The sequence below is a fragment of the Melanostigma gelatinosum genome, assembly GCF_949748355.1.
Source record: "Melanostigma gelatinosum genome assembly, chromosome: 23".
NCBI lineage: Eukaryota > Metazoa > Chordata > Actinopteri > Perciformes > Zoarcidae > Melanostigma > Melanostigma gelatinosum.
The window spans coordinates 12,191,173-12,210,226 of record NC_136656.1 but is presented as its reverse complement, the minus strand read 5'-3'; the positions used below and the strand labels follow the sequence as shown (position 1 = coordinate 12,210,226).

The 19,054-nt window shown below is 40.5% G+C and overlaps 1 protein-coding gene and 1 gene segment (V, D, J or C); both read right to left on the bottom strand.

Annotated features, from left to right (window-relative positions):
- Positions 1 to 245: 245 nt before the first annotated feature.
- LOC306796845 (uncharacterized protein) lies at positions 246 to 8,180 on the bottom strand (the record flags this gene model as incomplete). The annotated part of the gene is made up of 5 exons (XM_079295907.1): positions 8,166 to 8,180; positions 7,357 to 8,046; positions 5,347 to 5,469; positions 1,898 to 1,962; positions 246 to 413 (listed from the first exon to the last, which is right to left on the bottom strand). Exons 1-5 carry the CDS (start codon positions 8,167 to 8,169, stop codon positions 246 to 248), a joined length of 1,050 nt encoding a protein of 349 aa, XP_079152033.1. The 5' UTR covers positions 8,170 to 8,180.
- Positions 8,181 to 18,236: 10,056 nt separating this feature from the next.
- LOC306796844 (Ig lambda-1 chain V regions MOPC 104E/RPC20/J558/S104-like) lies at positions 18,237 to 19,054 on the bottom strand. The segment is given in 2 exons: positions 19,051 to 19,054; positions 18,237 to 18,838 (listed from the first exon to the last, which is right to left on the bottom strand).

Genomic DNA, 19,054 nt, shown 5'->3' with positions numbered 1-19,054 from the left:
TGCCACAAACACTATACTGTACTACATGGCTTGTAAAATAGGCACTAATGAAGTGTTGACACCTTTTTTTATTGTTGGTCATTAGAATTTGTTTTTTGTCATGACTGAAGCTTTCCTGTGATGGAGACTTTTTTTGTTTTTGACTCATTTCCTCTGTACAAATACATTAGCTGGTTTTATTTCTTAAAACAAGCGGGTCAGTTTGCAGTTTTCTCTCTTTATACTTTATAAGTCGGGCAGTTTCCTCAGCTCTGCTCCCGGCCAGAGAAGGAGACGCTGTTGCTGGGAGCAGAGGACAGCAGGTCGAAGGTGGCAGCAAAGCCGTATCTGTGTCGGTCCGCAGCTGGGCTGGTTTTCTGCTGGACGCCTCGCTGGAGTCTGAATGTGGTTCTGGTGAACCTGCTTGATTGAGTCTGATTTTAAACGGAATAAAAAAAACCAAGAAATAAATAATAAGCAGCAAATTGACTGTTTTATGAAACCTCATAGCCACTCTATAACAGTCTTACTGTTACAAAAAAGGAAAAATCTAATCAAAAATTACCTTTTTTTACAAATGACACTATTCTGGTAATAGTAAGAGATATCCTGAAATGATGCTTTTTGGTGGGTGGCTCAAAGTGAAATATAACAAGAGAACATAAAGATGTTGGATAATATCATCAAGTGTGGCTTCAGAAGAAGTTATCATTTCTAATCTCACTTTCTGTAAACTGTCAAACCTGCGTTGAAGAGAAGCTCAGAGCTGCATTTCACATGTTTTGCAATCCTTATATGTTCATTAATTTTCCACTGACATGTTTTTAAGCGTCACACAGTTTGACCCTCTTAGCAACCAATCAAACGCAACCCCATTTTAAGCTGCTTTCTGCTCCGTCGATCAAACCTTTTCGTTCTTGAGACCTCTGAGATGCACCTGTATATGATCATCTGCGGAGTCTGTAAGTTTCTTCATATGAAATATTTTCAGTGTATGAGTGTCTAATTAAGGCCCAAAAATGAAATGTGAGCTCATGCTTCTTTAACATTGTCTCTTTTTTGACCTAGTTCACCTGTTGGCAGGGATCCAGTCGGCAGCAGTGAAACAGGACACTGGGGTTGTATCTGCCAGCATCGGGGACAATGTGATTTTACATTGTTTCTACAATACCCAAGTGGCAATGCACTTCTCCTGGTACCGACAAACCTTAGGAAGTGGACCCGAGCTCCTGTCTAATTTTTACAAGTATGATGTACCATCCAAAGTCTTCCACTGGTTGGAGAAGAACCCTCGTTTCTCTGTGCAAAGGAAGGAAGGGATGAATCATTTAATCATCTCTGACGTCCGTTTATCAGATTCAGCCACATACTTCTGTGGAAGCACACACTCCAACATGGCGGAATTTGGAGACGGGGTCTTTCTAAGCGTCAAAGGTATCGTGCTGTTATTTTTCATTGGCTTTTACTTTCGATAAAAGGCAGAGGTAGCAAATCGTCTGATTTGAGTTTTTTCTATCACCTCATGTATTTGCTAAATTGTCACTGTTCATTTGCTTATAGTTGTTAAACAAGCACATATGCATATTTATATATATGTAACATATCATCATGTAACTCTTGATATTTGTCTTTCCAATCAACACTTGTCGACCTAAAATATGCTGTTCCTTTGAAGTTTTCATTTATTTTCACGGAAAAATAACTGGATCCAAAAGAGGCTAATTCTCATATTAAACCCCTTTAAAAAAAAGAAAAGAAAAGTTTAAGGCCCTACTTTCACTTTATGTCTCCAAAAATGAAATACAAATAAAGCCTCGTTTTCTGTGGATTGTAGGAGCCAACCTCAAAGAAATAGTCCAGCGGCCAGTATCTGAGACCACCCAGCCAGGTGGCACTGTGACTTTCAACTGTACCGTACACTCTGGGACCTGTGCTGGAGAACACAGTGTTTACTGGTTCCGACACGGATCTCGCCAAGGCGTCCTTCAGACGCACGGGGATCAGTGTAAACACGTCTCCACACCTCCAGGGTATCCTTCACAGAGCTGCGTCTACCATTTGCAGAAGGTGAACCTGAGCTCCTCAGATGCTGGAACCTATCACTGTGCTGTGGCCTCCTGCGGGGAGGTGCTGTTCGGTAATGGAAGCGAGCTGCTCATCAAAGATGATGGAAAAGACCAAATGGCACAGATGACAACCTTAGTCTGGCTCTCCATCGTTAGAACTGTGATTCTCTTGTTCTTAGTATCTATTTGTCTCGTGGTTTACATCGGTAAGAGCTGGTGAAGTCTTAAAGAGTTTGGCTCAAAATATCTCAGCTCAGTATCTTTGTAAAATGTATGCTATCACTAAAAAAAAGAAAAGGTTTTACACACATTTTGTTGTTTGACTGTATTACAATTTTCGAAATAAAACAACTTTGACTACTGTTTGTAGGTGGAGATTATGCATCTTTGTGTATCTTTCTTTACACTGCTCAACCCATCAGCCGAATATGTTTTGTGCTCATTTATGACTGAATGCTCATGGACCTCGTGTGGTTGTGGTGATTCACACTTTTTGAAGATGTATTTTATTGACTACTGCTGACTCCTCCCTACTTTTCTTATGACATTTATTTTCTTATTGTGTCGGTAGGAGGAGAGCTAGTTAGCTGTTAGCAGCTGGTTGGAGTCCTACGGTGTGTTTGGCTAACAGAGCTAACAGCTAATGGAGCTAAACGCACAGCAGGACTGGAGCGATAAACAGTCAGCATGAGGCCTTAGCTGAACAAACCCAGCAGTGAAAATACTTTGAATCTATTGTCTTATTAACTCTGAAACTTTGTTCAGGTTTTTCTAACCACAGCGCAACATAACCTCTGTGTGGTTAAACACAGAGAATCACACTGTCGTGGAACATCACTGAACTGCTTCTAAACATATAGTTTGATCACAAAGATAGCTCCCTGTGATCCACTGAAAGTCTTAGTGGTGGAGCTACACAAGGTTACTTGCAACAAAATGAGGACATCCTGCTTGAAATCACCAGTACACAAACACAAGGAGAGCACAGGGTCTTTCAGAGGCACTGGACTCTTTTATAGAGAATTTATAGAAATGTCTCATCGGACGACCACAAGACTGTGAAAAGATACTGACCGTGAAACTGACTGACCTGCTTTCTGTGATTAAGCTGGAATGTCATTGAACATGAAACAAGACGAAAATATACAGAATAAAGTTCTCACTGAGTGAATTTACACAATGACACACTCGTTTTTCTGGGACTTTCACACAAGGATGGCAAGGATTCTCGGGTATTGTTTATTTTTAATTTGCACATTATAATTATCTGAAAATGTAGCTTTTGAAAGACAAATAAAAGCTACTCAACACTCAAATGTGAACTTGAGGACGAGTTACATCAGGAGGAGCTGTTCAGGTGAACAAATGAAGACCTTTGTTGGACCTTCTCATGTTACGGGTCTGGCCTGCAGTCCAAAGATGTAGAATGTTGATCAAATGTAGCAGGTTCAAGTTAAGTTTATTTAGTTATAAACTAAGAGTGCTGAAGCCTAAACCCCGCTTTGGGCCGCAGTTGTGTGTGTGAACCTAAAGTGACAGGGTGAAAAGAAAAAGTATGGAATAGCCCTTTTCAACCTTGACAGGAAGGGAAGGTGGGGAAAGTGATAAATGGGACACACCTGTGAGCAGGGGAAAAAACGAACAAAGCGTGGAGGCGAACAGAAAGAGGAGGGCGAGTGGCTAAAGGATCACTGAAAATGGAATCCAGTTTCTGGAAATCTTTGCTACAAAGAAAGACCGATAGTGCCATCTATAAAAGTAAACAGAATGGAAGGTATTCCAAGAATCGGCTGGATGTCCCCTGGGCAACAATGTGCTGCTGGAAGTGTGCTGATGGAGTGGGTTTGGATTAAACGTGTTCAACTATCTCTGTGACCTGCTCGGATGTGGCTGTGGACTTCCTTTTCTTTGTTGGACCTTCTCATGTCAAAGTGACAGGTTTTTAGAAAAATGATTATTCTCCTCTCCGGTGCGCAACTACTTACTTTAAGTATTTGGGGTTAATTCAAGCTACAACACGGATGTTCATCAACACTGTATATCCAGCTCCTACATTTCCCACATTGCACCTCAATAGCATCTTTTTCCTTAGACCCAGACTACCTGGTAAATCAGGCTGAGTACTGCGCTCGCTCATCTTCACGTGTTCTCCTGTAAATGCAATACTTACACTAACATTGTGCCATCTCTGCTTCTAACTTAGTAAAGGACCCAAACACCTTTCCTGCCAAAGACCTGCTTAGATTAGATCTGCATCGGATCTATAGTTAAGATGCAAAGCTCTTTTTCCATCTAGTTATATCACGTCAGGGCAAAAGAAAAGTAACATTATGCAGCAGTGCTTGTCACGCAACAGACCCACCTTAGCATATAGGGAGAGACATTGAGTAACAGTGATGAAGAGACATCCTGCCTGTAACCACAGAGACAAAGACACGAGATGCTTTGAGATCTCCTCTCTTTACTCCGAACAGCAGAAAGCTTCTTACACACACCGGCTTTGTGGCAGCATGCACAATAAACAACCTGCAAAGAATGTTCTGTGGTGGCTTTGTCCTCACTGAGTATGTGATGTCAAAGATGAAGTGCTGGTTAGAATTGTGGAAACTTTCAGAGTAGATAACGACACCAGCAGACCTGTGAGTGTAGTTCTTTAACAATTGTAATAATCAGTCTTGCAGTGTTTTTTTTCAGTGGCACATCTTTTCTTCCAAGGCAAGCCCTTATATTTATTTCATAAAGTGTTCGTGTTTCAGAAACAATAACAGATGTCTTGGTACACAGAATCATCTCCGGCCCTACGGCCTTACGCTGGAGTACACACACATTCATGCTGGGTGTTGGCCGTCTGTCTTTTTGATCTGTTGCAGTTGTGATCCCTTAAAGCAACGTAATGGAGGTTCTCTGCGTCTACATATAACTGGTGACAAAATATAAAATAAATTATCAATCGCTATCATAAACAATATAGCACAAGAGAGACATGTGGAAAAAAATCATATTAATGCTCTTGAATTAAACATTTGTCAAGAAAACATATAATTGTCATGTTGTCAATATAAATCATATTGACAACTTGCTAACTGTATGTTGCACATACGTTATAGCAGCAGCCGACATGTAAAGAATATAAAGATATTGCAGCGTGATTAAAAATAGTGATACTTACATCTGTATTCGGAGGAGAATTTTCTGAAAATATTTCATTACTCTCTGGTTGTGACACACAAAATGAAAGCCGTGTTATTCAAATGGAGCATGTACTCAATACCTACTGTCGTATTCAAAGAGTGACAGTTACCTGCACTTTGGCGGTTTCTTTGGTTGCTCTTATACAGTGAGAAAGCCAGTAAAACAACCAGCATGGTGGTCAATGCCCAAGCTCCACTCAAGAAATACACCAAAACCAGAGAGTCCCCGTCACCTGAACAGAAACAGATATCAGGAGACATTATCGGGATTTTTAATGTTGATTTAAAGGACTAGTTGCATTCTCTCAGGTATATCTGAAAAACGAATACTGACATGCCATTTGTACAACTGAAAGGATTACTGGTCATAGTCAGAGATGGGCAGTATTTCTATTACTTGTATTTGAAATACGTATTTCAATTACTTTGAGTATTTTGTAATTTGTATTTGATAGGGCCGATAAAAATTGTAATTTGTAACAAAATACTTTAGAGCGGAGTCATTTCGTATTTAAAATACTCAAAATACTTTCTCCACCAATCAAAAAACAGTTCACGAGTTCAGTCTTCAGATCTTCCAGTTCAATGGATTGTCTGTCATGGTGATGGTTATAATATCAAGCTAGCGATTTATGCTAACATGCTAATGACGCTAGCATGCTGTCTGTATACATGGTGATGGTTATAATATCAAGCTAGCGATTTATGCTAACATGCTAATGACGCTAGCATGCTGTCTATATACATGGTGATGGTTATAATATCAAGCTAGCGATCAATGCTAACATGCTAATGACGCTAGCATGCTGTCTATATACATGGTGATGGTTATAATATCAAGCTAGTGATCGATGCTAACATGCTAATGACGCTAGCATGCTGTCTGTATACATGGTGATGGTTATAATATCAAGCTAGTGATCGATGCTAACATGCTAATGACGCTAGCATGCTGTCTAGGCTAGTGCATAGCCAGTGTTTAGCAAGTTATCAGTCGAGTAGCTAGCTATAGAAAGAGGGAGATTGGGACCTTGTATGTTCATGATAACCATATCAAGAGACGTCTGACCATCTAATTTTGCACTGTATTACAAGTGATGCTGTATCTTCTCAATGTGAATGTCATAATGTCATATCAATTACTGGCAGATAGTATAGTTCACAGTTAGCCAGGCTATGACAGTAGATGTCCATTTGTTAAAAAACATTAAATATCCAATTGATTTTATTTAAAAGGCATATTATGAAAGTATTCTTAGTTTTGTGGGGTTCACCAGAGCTGTGTGTACATTATAAAGCCCAAAGCTGAATGCTCTGCTATACCAAATTGTGAGAAAACGGAAAATCCAGAAAAAAGTATTTCCTATATTTTAAAGACAAAATACATGTGTTGTATTTTGTTACATTTTCTGGCACCAGTATTTTGTATTTTATTTTGATACATTTATTTGAGGGGTATTTTGTATCAAAATACATTTTGATGTATCTTTGCCCATCTCTGGGAATACTCCTTCCTAAAGCTTTTTCAATTGAAGAAATTTAATTGACACAAGGCTTCAGCAGTCTGAGCTGGACAAATCAAATTGGTGTCTTTCAGCAGAGGAATTATACTCCCATATCCCGAAATGCATTGTCAATCACGTTTAGGAACCAAATCTTTCTCCCAAATGACTATTTTCAGTTTTGAAACAGGCGTATTTAGTATTGTTGATATGAACGTATTTTTGCTTCAGAAATATCGAGCTTCAACGTATCCGTGGTTTGCAGAAACGTACAATGCCATCGTTTTGTTCTGGTGACTGGGTTGCCTCCAAACACAACACTCAGAGACCACATGCCAATTGAAAGACACATTGGTCAACGGTTCACGCCCCAGTGAAGTATCTGCCAAAGCACGACTGCTGTAACAAGCGAGGGGAGAAAATACCCTGTTAGATTTTGTCTACTGTCTCCCACAGCGGAGGAATCACTTTATGACCAGATCACAAAATAAATTATTACAATGACCAGTAATTACTATTGTCAAGTGAGTATCATTTTTAGGCAGACTTTTAGACTATCCTTTCAGCAGTTATGATCACAATTTATTAAGTGAGACAACCTTTACTCGTGTTACTAACCATCAAAGTCCAGCTTGGTCCCGTCTCCAAACAGTATGTGTCCACACGAAGCAACAGCACAGTAGTAGGTCCCAGCATGAGACAGACTCAGGCTCCTCATCGGCAGGTTGTAAACACAGGTGTGTGTCTGTGTGTTGGGTTTCCTCTCACACTGATCATTCCTGCCTCCATCGGTGTAAATGAGTCCTGGATGAGATGCTTCAGAGTCTTTGAACCAGTAAACACTGTGTTGTCCGTCACAGGTCCCAGTGTGAACTGTACAGTTCAGAGTCACAGAGCCTCCTGGCTGGATGCTCTCAGGTGCTGACTGATGGACTAAAGTTGGGACGTTCAAACCTGAACCCTTTACACTGACAGTAGCGCCGTCGCAAAATTTAAAGTCAATCAAATTGCTCCCTATGCAGTAGTAAGTGGCTGAGTCTGAAATTTGCAGATCTGAAATCTTCATGTGACTTTTACCGCTTTCAGTATCTAATGAGAAACGTGGATTGTTCTTAAATTCACCGTGGAAGGTGCGATTACGGTTATACGTATAGAATGCAGCAATCAGCTTTGGTTTCTGTCCCAGGGTTTGCTTATACCAGTAAAAAACCAACCCTGCATCATCACAGACGCACGGCAGAGTCACATTTCCCCCAACATCATCCGATAGAAAATATAACAAGGATTGATTTAAAGTTCCCATAGCAGCTGAGGAGGCAAGCAAATACACAAGTAATTTAATGCTAGTATGTAAAGATGCACGAAACCATGTCAGAAGCAAACACAGTTTAATTAAAGCAAACAGGCAATAACAAAACACAACTTACCCATATCCGTCAAGATCAGACATGTGATATACAACGCCAAGCTTGAAGGTGACATTGTGCTTCAAAATGCTGTGATGAATGAAGTGTATCTCTGTATGTTCTTCCCTCTTCACAGAGGAGACTGTGTTTGATTGGATGTCCTATTTTGACATTGAACACATGTTCAGCGGCCCCTACTTCGGTTTTGTTGGTCTCATCAGAAGAGTCTCATCCACAGCGTGTGTGCAAAATACTAACCACAGTTGTGACTGCGTAGCATTGATTATAAAGCCAGATGATGAATTGGAAGCACAGTCCACTTGAGACCCTGAAAGTAGCTGCCACACATTGTGGCTGGGATTTGGCGAGGATCCTGTAGAGGCCACCTGTCATGCTTTAGTAATGGATGCTGCGCTCTGTGAATGCTGTGTTTGGATGCTGATATTCCCAAGAAACATTTGCGGATGGTGCTTGCGATGCTACAGCGACCATGCCATAGTTGAAGGTACCCTGCTTATTTGGCCGTGGATGGATGAACTAGGTGCATTATGGTGATATAGTATATATTAATCTGCATCCAAATTGTTCTATTCAGTGTTGTTCTATGGACTGGTGATGATTGCATGTTACAGACAATCAATTACACCAGGGTCATAAAGACAAGGAAACCTTCTTCAAATTGATTCATATCATTGTCGATGGCCACAAGATGAAATTCCCGTTGTATTTGCAACATAGAACTTTGAGTTGTATAACTTGTCCTTTCATCTACTAGTTTTGGATGGAAACTCAAGTCTTTCAGAGTCCAGATTCTGCAAATAAGAGTCAGAGAATTTGCGCATGAGCTTAACAAAAACAATACAATGATTGACCAATTGTGAGTTGAAGTCAAAGCTTGTACGATATAGAAAGACGTAAAGCTTCATCAGCAGTGACAGAAACAATTAGTCCGGCACTTAAGTTGCTGTTAATACAATTTGATTGATAAGCAGGACGTTTTTGAACCCTGATACTAACAAGAGGATAGTCCTCAGACAGCACCTGTCTGGAGTTGCATCATCCTGACAACAAGGCAAATGATGACCTAAGTGAGAACAGTCACAGCGCTCAGGACCACAGTCAGCTTTGTTTCACCAGCTCTTCTACAAGAAAGATGATTCAATAAGATTCTATTGAACAATGATCAATATTGCCGCCCTTACATTGTCATGGGGGGGTTGTTCTACGCTACTTCTACTACTACTACTACTACTACTACTACTACTACAACAATGCTATTCCATAAAGACATCTATTATAATCTTTGATTTGCAGTTGGAGCAGCCCAGTTTATTAAGGCATGGATTCAAAGGTAGCAGATTTGTCAGCTCAACATTCTGTGAACCCCAGTAAGTTAAAACATGAGCTTCACCACTGCCTTCACACACGATGATGGCAAAATGATTCACCGTATTTCTCTTATTTTGACAAGATACACACGTTTTCTTTGTGTTAGTAGCGAAATGACACTAAACAACATTCTTACCTTGAACCTTTAAAGACGTCGCACTGATAATTACTGTGTGTCTGTTTATGTGAAATAAACAAAAATACAGCCCAGAGTCACACAAACCCACGTGCACATGTTTGAGAAAGACAGCGGAGACATTGGATGCCATTTTATATTTGTCACTTTCAACCCCATTGTCGAATGAAGCGGACTCGATGGAACTTTACATGAAGGAGATGCAGCGGGCCTGTGTGCTGCTGACACGTGTGAACCGGATTATCATGGTGGGGGAACTGGAGAAGTCTGAGACTCAGAGACTGAGATCGAGATCCAGCCTGGGACAAAAAGCAAAGAGATTTAATTCTCAGCTGATGATGCAACAAACGGATAACAAGGCCCATAAACAACTGTGGTAACAGCTGTTGTCGATTCAGTATCGCCTTCTTCCAGACTGTTTCTGTTGAGAAAGACTCACTGAGCTGTTTGGGAATCACCAAATGGAAGGGGAGAAGCACACATGCCAAGAGATGAATGGTACACGGTCATTTGAGGGCCCCAACAGTGTAAGTTGTGTTGAGCTGGGACGTACATTTGTAGGCGTCATCTGGCCCGACAAGTATGAGGCTGCTCAAGGCACTTTTTCTGCAAGCAGGATGCTGATGTGTGAGGGTGAAAGAACAAAACAAGTGTGAGGAAATTGGTCAGTGTCGTCGGCAAAGAGGGGGACAGTTTGAGAAGAGATTGAGATGCTGTCTGATTCATCTTCACATTTTTAAAGAAAGTATTATAGCACAAGTTTGCTTGTGGTTTTATTGCCGAGAGCTGAAGGCCAGTCTTCCTGTGGCTTTCGCTGATACACAAAGTGTTCACCGCAGTGGAAAATGACAGGGGGGGGGGGGGGGGGGGGGGGGGGGGGGGGAGCCACAAGACTTGTTGTTGCCCACATGTGCATGCAAACACAACCAGGGCAGAAAGCTACCCCTCTGTATGTTTCATGTACACTTTCCCTTCGTCAGTTCGCAATAGAGTCTAAAATCTTTAAAAGTCGATCAAAAGAAAACAATACAATTACTTTAATATTGAATCTTTTTTTTCTTCTCAAAATTAGATCTTAGACACAGTGACCTTAATTCCCTAGGCTGATTACACTGCATACCTACTGTAGCAGAAATGTATGCAGGTGCTGTCGGAGGCCTCACTTCTTCAGCAGACATAGCATCTCGACTTCTGTGGTCGCTGGATATAAATCCGTACTGATGGAAGGCTGGATTTAGACTGAACAGCAGTTATCCTTAAGCTTAAGTCTAATGCAGGCTACACAACCTTTGCCACAAACACTATACTGTACTACATGGCTTGTAAAATAGGCACTAATGAAGTGTTGACACCTTTTTTTATTGTTGGTCATTAGAATTTGTTTTTTGTCATGACTGAAGCTTTCCTGTGATGGAGACTTTTTTTGTTTTTGACTCATTTCCTCTGTACAAATACATTAGCTGGTTTTATTTCTTAAAACAAGCGGGTCAGTTTGCAGTTTTCTCTCTTTATACTTTATAAGTCGGGCAGTTTCCTCAGCTCTGCTCCCGGCCAGAGAAGGAGACGCTGTTGCTGGGAGCAGAGGACAGCAGGTCGAAGGTGGCAGCAAAGCCGTATCTGTGTCGGTCCGCAGCTGGGCTGGTTTTCTGCTGGACGCCTCGCTGGAGTCTGAATGTGGTTCTGGTGAACCTGCTTGATTGAGTCTGATTTTAAACGGAATAAAAAAAACCAAGAAATAAATAATAAGCAGCAAATTGACTGTTTTATGAAACCTCATAGCCACTCTATAACAGTCTTACTGTTACAAAAAAGGAAAAATCTAATCAAAAATTACCTTTTTTTACAAATGACACTATTCTGGTAATAGTAAGAGATATCCTGAAATGATGCTTTTTGGTGGGTGGCTCAAAGTGAAATATAACAAGAGAACATAAAGATGTTGGATAATATCATCAAGTGTGGCTTCAGAAGAAGTTATCATTTCTAATCTCACTTTCTGTAAACTGTCAAACCTGCGTTGAAGAGAAGCTCAGAGCTGCATTTCACATGTTTTGCAATCCTTATATGTTCATTAATTTTCCACTGACATGTTTTTAAGCGTCACACAGTTTGACCCTCTTAGCAACCAATCAAACGCAACCCCATTTTAAGCTGCTTTCTGCTCCGTCGATCAAACCTTTTCGTTCTTGAGACCTCTGAGATGCACCTGTATATGATCATCTGCGGAGTCTGTAAGTTTCTTCATATGAAATATTTTCAGTGTATGAGTGTCTAATTAAGGCCCAAAAATGAAATGTGAGCTCATGCTTCTTTAACATTGTCTCTTTTTTGACCTAGTTCACCTGTTGGCAGGGATCCAGTCGGCAGCAGTGAAACAGGACACTGGGGTTGTATCTGCCAGCATCGGGGACAATGTGATTTTACATTGTTTCTACAATACCCAAGTGGCAATGCACTTCTCCTGGTACCGACAAACCTTAGGAAGTGGACCCGAGCTCCTGTCTAATTTTTACAAGTATGATGTACCATCCAAAGTCTTCCACTGGTTGGAGAAGAACCCTCGTTTCTCTGTGCAAAGGAAGGAAGGGATGAATCATTTAATCATCTCTGACGTCCGTTTATCAGATTCAGCCACATACTTCTGTGGAAGCACACACTCCAACATGGCGGAATTTGGAGACGGGGTCTTTCTAAGCGTCAAAGGTATCGTGCTGTTATTTTTCATTGGCTTTTACTTTCGATAAAAGGCAGAGGTAGCAAATCGTCTGATTTGAGTTTTTTCTATCACCTCATGTATTTGCTAAATTGTCACTGTTCATTTGCTTATAGTTGTTAAACAAGCACATATGCATATTTATATATATGTAACATATCATCATGTAACTCTTGATATTTGTCTTTCCAATCAACACTTGTCGACCTAAAATATGCTGTTCCTTTGAAGTTTTCATTTATTTTCACGGAAAAATAACTGGATCCAAAAGAGGCAAATTCTCATATTAAACCCCTTTAAAAAAAAGAAAAGAAAAGTTTAAGGCCCTACTTTCACTTTATGTCTCCAAAAATGAAATACAAATAAAGCCTCGTTTTCTGTGGATTGTAGGAGCCAACCTCAAAGAAATAGTCCAGCGGCCAGTATCTGAGACCACCCAGCCAGGTGGCACTGTGACTTTCAACTGTACCGTACACTCTGGGACCTGTGCTGGAGAACACAGTGTTTACTGGTTCCGACACGGATCTCGCCAAGGCGTCCTTCAGACGCACGGGGATCAGTGTAAACACGTCTCCACACCTCCAGGGTATCCTTCACAGAGCTGCGTCTACCATTTGCAGAAGGTGAACCTGAGCTCCTCAGATGCTGGAACCTATCACTGTGCTGTGGCCTCCTGCGGGGAGGTGCTGTTCGGTAATGGAAGCGAGCTGCTCATCAAAGATGATGGAAAAGACCTAATGGCACAGATGACAACCTTAGTCTGGCTCTCCATCGTTAGAACTGTGATTCTCTTGTTCTTAGTATCTATTTGTCTCGTGGTTTACATCGGTAAGAGCTGGTGAAGTCTTAAAGAGTTTGGCTCAAAATATCTCAGCTCAGTATCTTTGTAAAATGTATGCTATCACTAAAAAAAAGAAAAGGTTTTACACACATTTTGTTGTTTGACTGTATTACAATTTTCGAAATAAAACAACTTTGACTACTGTTTGTAGGTGGCGATTATGCATCTTTGTGTATCTTTCTTTACACTGCTCAACCCATCAGCCGAATATGTTTTGTGCTCATTTATGACTGAATGCTCATGGACCTCGTGTGGTTGTGGTGATTCACACTTTTTGAAGATGTATTTTATTGACTACTGCTGACTCCTCCCTACTTTTCTTATGACATTTATTTTCTTATTGTGTCGGTAGGAGGAGAGCTAGTTAGCTGTTAGCAGCTGGTTGGAGTCCTACGGTGTGTTTGGCTAACAGAGCTAACAGCTAATGGAGCTAAACGCACAGCAGGACTGGAGCGATAAACAGTCAGCATGAGGCCTTAGCTGAACAAACCCAGCAGTGAAAATACTTTGAATCTATTGTCTTATTAACTCTGAAACTTTGTTCAGGTTTTTCTAACCACAGCGCAACATAACCTCTGTGTGGTTAAACACAGAGAATCACACTGTCGTGGAACATCACTGAACTGCTTCTAAACATATAGTTTGATCACAAAGATAGCTCCCTGTGATCCACTGAAAGTCTTAGTGGTGGAGCTACACAAGGTTACTTGCAACAAAATGAGGACATCCTGCTTGAAATCACCAGTACACAAACACAAGGAGAGCACAGGGTCTTTCAGAGGCACTGGACTCTTTTATAGAGAATTTATAGAAATGTCTCATCTGACGACCACAAGACTGTGAAAAGATACTGACCGTGAAACTGACTGACCTGCTTTCTGTGATTAAGCTGGAATGTCATTGAACATGAAACAAGACGAAAATATACAGAATAAAGTTCTCACTGAGTGAATTTACACAATGACACACTCGTTTTTCTGGGACTTTCACACAAGGATGGCAAGGATTCTCGGGTATTGTTTATTTTTAATTTGCACATTATAATTATCTGAAAATGTAGCTTTTGAAAGACAAATAAAAGCTACTCAACACTCAAATGTGAACTTGAGGACGAGTTACATCAGGAGGAGCTGTTCAGGTGAACAAATGAAGACCTTTGTTGGACCTTCTCATGTTACGGGTCTGGCCTGCAGTCCAAAGATGTAGAATGTTGATCAAATGTAGCAGGTTCAAGTTAAGTTTATTTAGTTATAAACTAAGAGTGCTGAAGCCTAAACCCCGCTTTGGGCCGCAGTTGTGTGTGTGAACCTAAAGTGACAGGGTGAAAAGAAAAAGTATGGAATAGCCCTTTTCAACCTTGACAGGAAGGGAAGGTGGGGAAAGTGATAAATGGGACACACCTGTGAGCAGGGGGAAAAAACGAACAAAGCGTGGAGGCGAACAGAAAGAGGAGGGCGAGTGGCTAAAGGATCACTGAAAATGGAATCCAGTTTCTGGAAATCTTTGCTACAAAGAAAGACCGATAGTGCCATCTATAAAAGTAAACAGAATGGAAGGTATTCCAAGAATCGGCTGGATGTCCCCTGGGCAACAATGTGCTGCTGGAAGTGTGCTGATGGAGTGGGTCTGGATTAAACGTGTTCAACTATCTCTGTGACCTGCTCGGATGTGGCTGTGGACTTCCTTTTCTTTGTTGGACCTTCTCATGTCAAAGTGACAGGTTTTTAGAAAAATGATTATTCTCCTCTCCGGTGCGCAACTACTTACTTTAAGTATTTGGGGTTAATTCAAGCTACAACACGGATGTTCGTCAACACTGTATATCCAGCTCCTACATTTCCCACATTGCACCTCAATAGCATCTTTTTCCTTCGACCCAGACTACCTGGTAAATCAGGCTGAGTACTGCGCTCGCTCATCTTCACGTGTTCCCCTGTAAATGCAATACTTACACTAACATTGTGGCATCTCTGCTTCTAACTTAGTAAAGGACCCAAACACCTTTCCTGCCAAAGACCTGCTTAGATTAGATCTGCATCGGATCTATAGTTAAGATGCAAAGCTCTTTTTCCATCTAGTTATATCACGTCAGGGCAAAAGAAAAGTAACATTATGCAGCAGTGCTTGTCACGCAACAGACCCACCTTAGCATATAGGGAGAGACATTGAGTAACAGTGATGAAGAGACATCCTGCCTGTAACCACAGAGACAAAGACACGAGATGCTTTGAGATCTCCTCTCTTTACTCCGAACAGCAGAAAGCTTCTTACACACACCGGCTTTGTGGCAGCATGCACAATAAACAACCTGCAAAGAATGTTCTGTGGTGGCTTTGTCCTCACTGAGTATGTGATGTCAAAGACGAAGTGCTGGTTAGAATTGTGGAAACTTTCAGAGTAGATAACGACACCAGCAGACCTGTGAGTGTAGTTCTTTAACAATTGTAATAATCAGTCTTGCAGTGTTTTTTTTCAGTGGCACATCTTTTCTTCCAAGGCAAGCCCTTATATTTATTTCATAAAGTGTTCGTGTTTCAGAAACAATAACAGATGTCTTGGTACACAGAATCATCTCCGGCCCTACGGCCTTACGCTGGAGTACACACATTCATGCTGGGTGTTGGCCGTCTGTCTTTTTGATCTGTTGCAGTTGTGATCCCTTAAAGCAACGTAATGGAGGTTCTCTGCGTCTACACATAACTGGTGACAAAATATAAAATAAATTATCAATCGCTATCATAAACAATATAGCACAAGAGAGACATGTGGAAAAAAATCATATTAATGCTCTTGAATTAAACATTTGTCAAGAAAACATATAATTGTCATGTTGTCAATATAAATCATATTGACAACTTGCTAACTGTATGTTGCACATACGTTATAGCAGCAGCCGACATGTAAAGAATATAAAGATATTGCTGCGTGATTAAAAATAGTGATACTTACATCTGTATTCGGAGGAGAATTTTCTGAAAATATTTCATTACTCTCTGGTTGTGACACACAAAATGAAAGCCGTGTTATTCAAATGGAGCATGTACTCAATACCTACTGTCGTATTCAAAGAGTGACAGTTACCTGCACTTTGGCGGTTTCTTTGGTTGCTCTTATACAGTGAGAAAGCCAGTAAAACAACCAGCATGGTGGTCAATGCCCAAGCTCCACTCAAGAAATACACCAAAACCAGAGAGTCCCCGTCACCTGAACAGAAACAGATATCAGGAGACATTATCGGGATTTTTAATGTTGATTTAAAGGACTAGTTGCATTCTCTCAGGTATATCTGAAAAACGAATACTGACATGCCATTTGTACAACTGAAAGGATTACTGGTCATAGTCAGAGATGGGCAGTATTTCTATTACTTGTATTTGAAATACGTATTTCAATTACTTTGAGTATTTTGTAATTTGTATTTGATAGGGCCGATAAAAATTGTAATTTGTAACAAAATACTTTAGAGCGGAGTCATTTCGTATTTAAAATACTCAAAATACTTTCTCCACCAATCAAAAAACAGTTCACGAGTTCAGTCTTCAGATCTTCCAGTTCAATGGATTGTCTGTCATGGTGATGGTTATAATATCAAGCTAGCGATTTATGCTAACATGCTAATGACGCTAGCATGCTGTCTGTATACATGGTGATGGTTATAATATCAAGCTAGCGATTTATGCTAACATGCTAATGACGCTAGCATGCTGTCTATATACATGGTGATGGTTATAATATCAAGCTAGCGATCGATGCTAACATGCTAATGACGCTAGCATGCTGTCTATATACATGGTGATGGTTATAATATCAAGCTAGTGATCGATGCTAACATGCTAATGACGCTAGCACGCTGTCTAGGCTAGTGCATAGCCAGTGTTTAGCAAGTTATCAGTCGAGTAGCTAGCTATAGAAAGAGGGAGATTGGGACCTTGTATGTTCATGATAACCATATCAAGAGACGTCTGACCATCTAATTTTGCACTGTATTACAAGTGATGCTGTATCTTCTCAATGTGAATGTCATAATGTCATATCAATTACTGGCAGATAGTATAGTTCACAGTTAGCCAGGCTATGACAGTAGATGTCCATTTGTTAAAAAACATTAAATATCCAATTGATTTTATTTAAAAGGCATATTATGAAAGTATTCTTAGTTTTGTGGGGTTCACCAGAGCTGTGTGTACATTATAAAGCCCAAAGCTGAATGCTCTGCTATACCAAATTGTGAGAAAACGGAAAATCCAGAAAAAAGTATTTCCTATATTTTAAAGACAAAATACATGTGTTGTATTTTGTTACATTTTCTGGCACCAGTATTTTGTATTTTATTTTGATACATTTATTTGAGGGGTATTTTGTATCAAAATACATTTTGATGTATCTTTGCCCATCTCTGGGAATACTCCTTCCTAAAGCTTTTTCAATTGAAGAAATTTAATTGACACAAGGCTTCAGCAGTCTGAGCTGGACAAATCAAATTGGTGTCTTTCAGCAGAGGAATTATACTCCCATATCCCGAAATGCATTGTCAATCACGTTTAGGAACCAAATCTTTCTCCCAAATGACTATTTTCAGTTTTGAAACAGGCGTATTTAGTATTGTTGATATGAACGTATTTTTGCTTCAGAAATATCGAGCTTCAACGTATCCGTGGTTTGCAGAAACGTACAATGCCATCGTTTTGTTCTGGTGACTGGGTTGCCTCCAAACACAACACTCAGAGACCACATGCCAATTGAAAGACACATTGGTCAACGGTTCACGCCCCAGTGAAGTATCTGCCAAAGCACGACTGCTGTAACAAGCGAGGGGAGAAAATACCCTGTTAGATTTTGTCTACTGTCTCCCACAGCGGAGGAATCACTTTATGACCAGATCACAAAATAAATTATTACAATGACCAGTAATTACTATTGTCAAGTGAGTATCATTTTTAGGCAGACTTTTAGACTATCCTTTCAGCAGTTATGATCACAATTTATTAAGTGAGACAACCTTTACTCGTGTTACTAACCCTCAAAGTCCAGCTTGGTCCCGTCTCCAAACAGTATGTGTCCACACGAGGCAACAGCACAGTAGTAGGTCCCAGCATGAGACAGACTCAGGCTCTTCATCGGCAGGTTGTAGACACAGGTGTGTGTCTGTGTGTTGGGTTTCCTCTCACACTGATCATTCCTGCCTCCATCCGTGTAAATGAGTCCTGGACGAGATGCTTCAGAGTCTTTGAACCAGTAAACACTGTGTTGTCCGTCACAGGTCCCAGTGTGAACTGTACAGTTCAGAGTCACAGAGCCTCCTGGCTGGATGCTCTCAGGTGCTGACTGATGGACCAAAGCTGGGACCTTCAAACCTGAACCCTTTACACTGACAGTAGTGCCGTCGCAAAATTTAAAGTCAATCAAATTGCTCCCTATGCAGTAGTAAGTGGCTGAGTCTGAAATTTGCAGATCTGAAATCTTCATGTGACTTTTACCGCTTTCAGTATCTAATGAGAAACGTGGATTGTTCTTAAATTCACCGTGGAAGGTGCGATTACGGTTATACGTATAGAATGCAGCAATCAGCTTTGGTTTCTGTCCCAGGGTTTGCTTATACCAGTAAAAAACCAACCCTGCATCATCACAGACGCACGGCAGAGTCACATTTCCCCCAACATCATCCGATAGAAAATATAACAAGGATTGATTTAAAGTTCCCATAGCAGCTGAGGAGGCAAGCAAATACACAAGTAATTTAATGCTAGTATGTAAAGATGCACGAAACCATGTCAGAAGCAAACACAGTTTAATTAAAGCAAACAGGCAATAACAAAACACAACTTACCCAT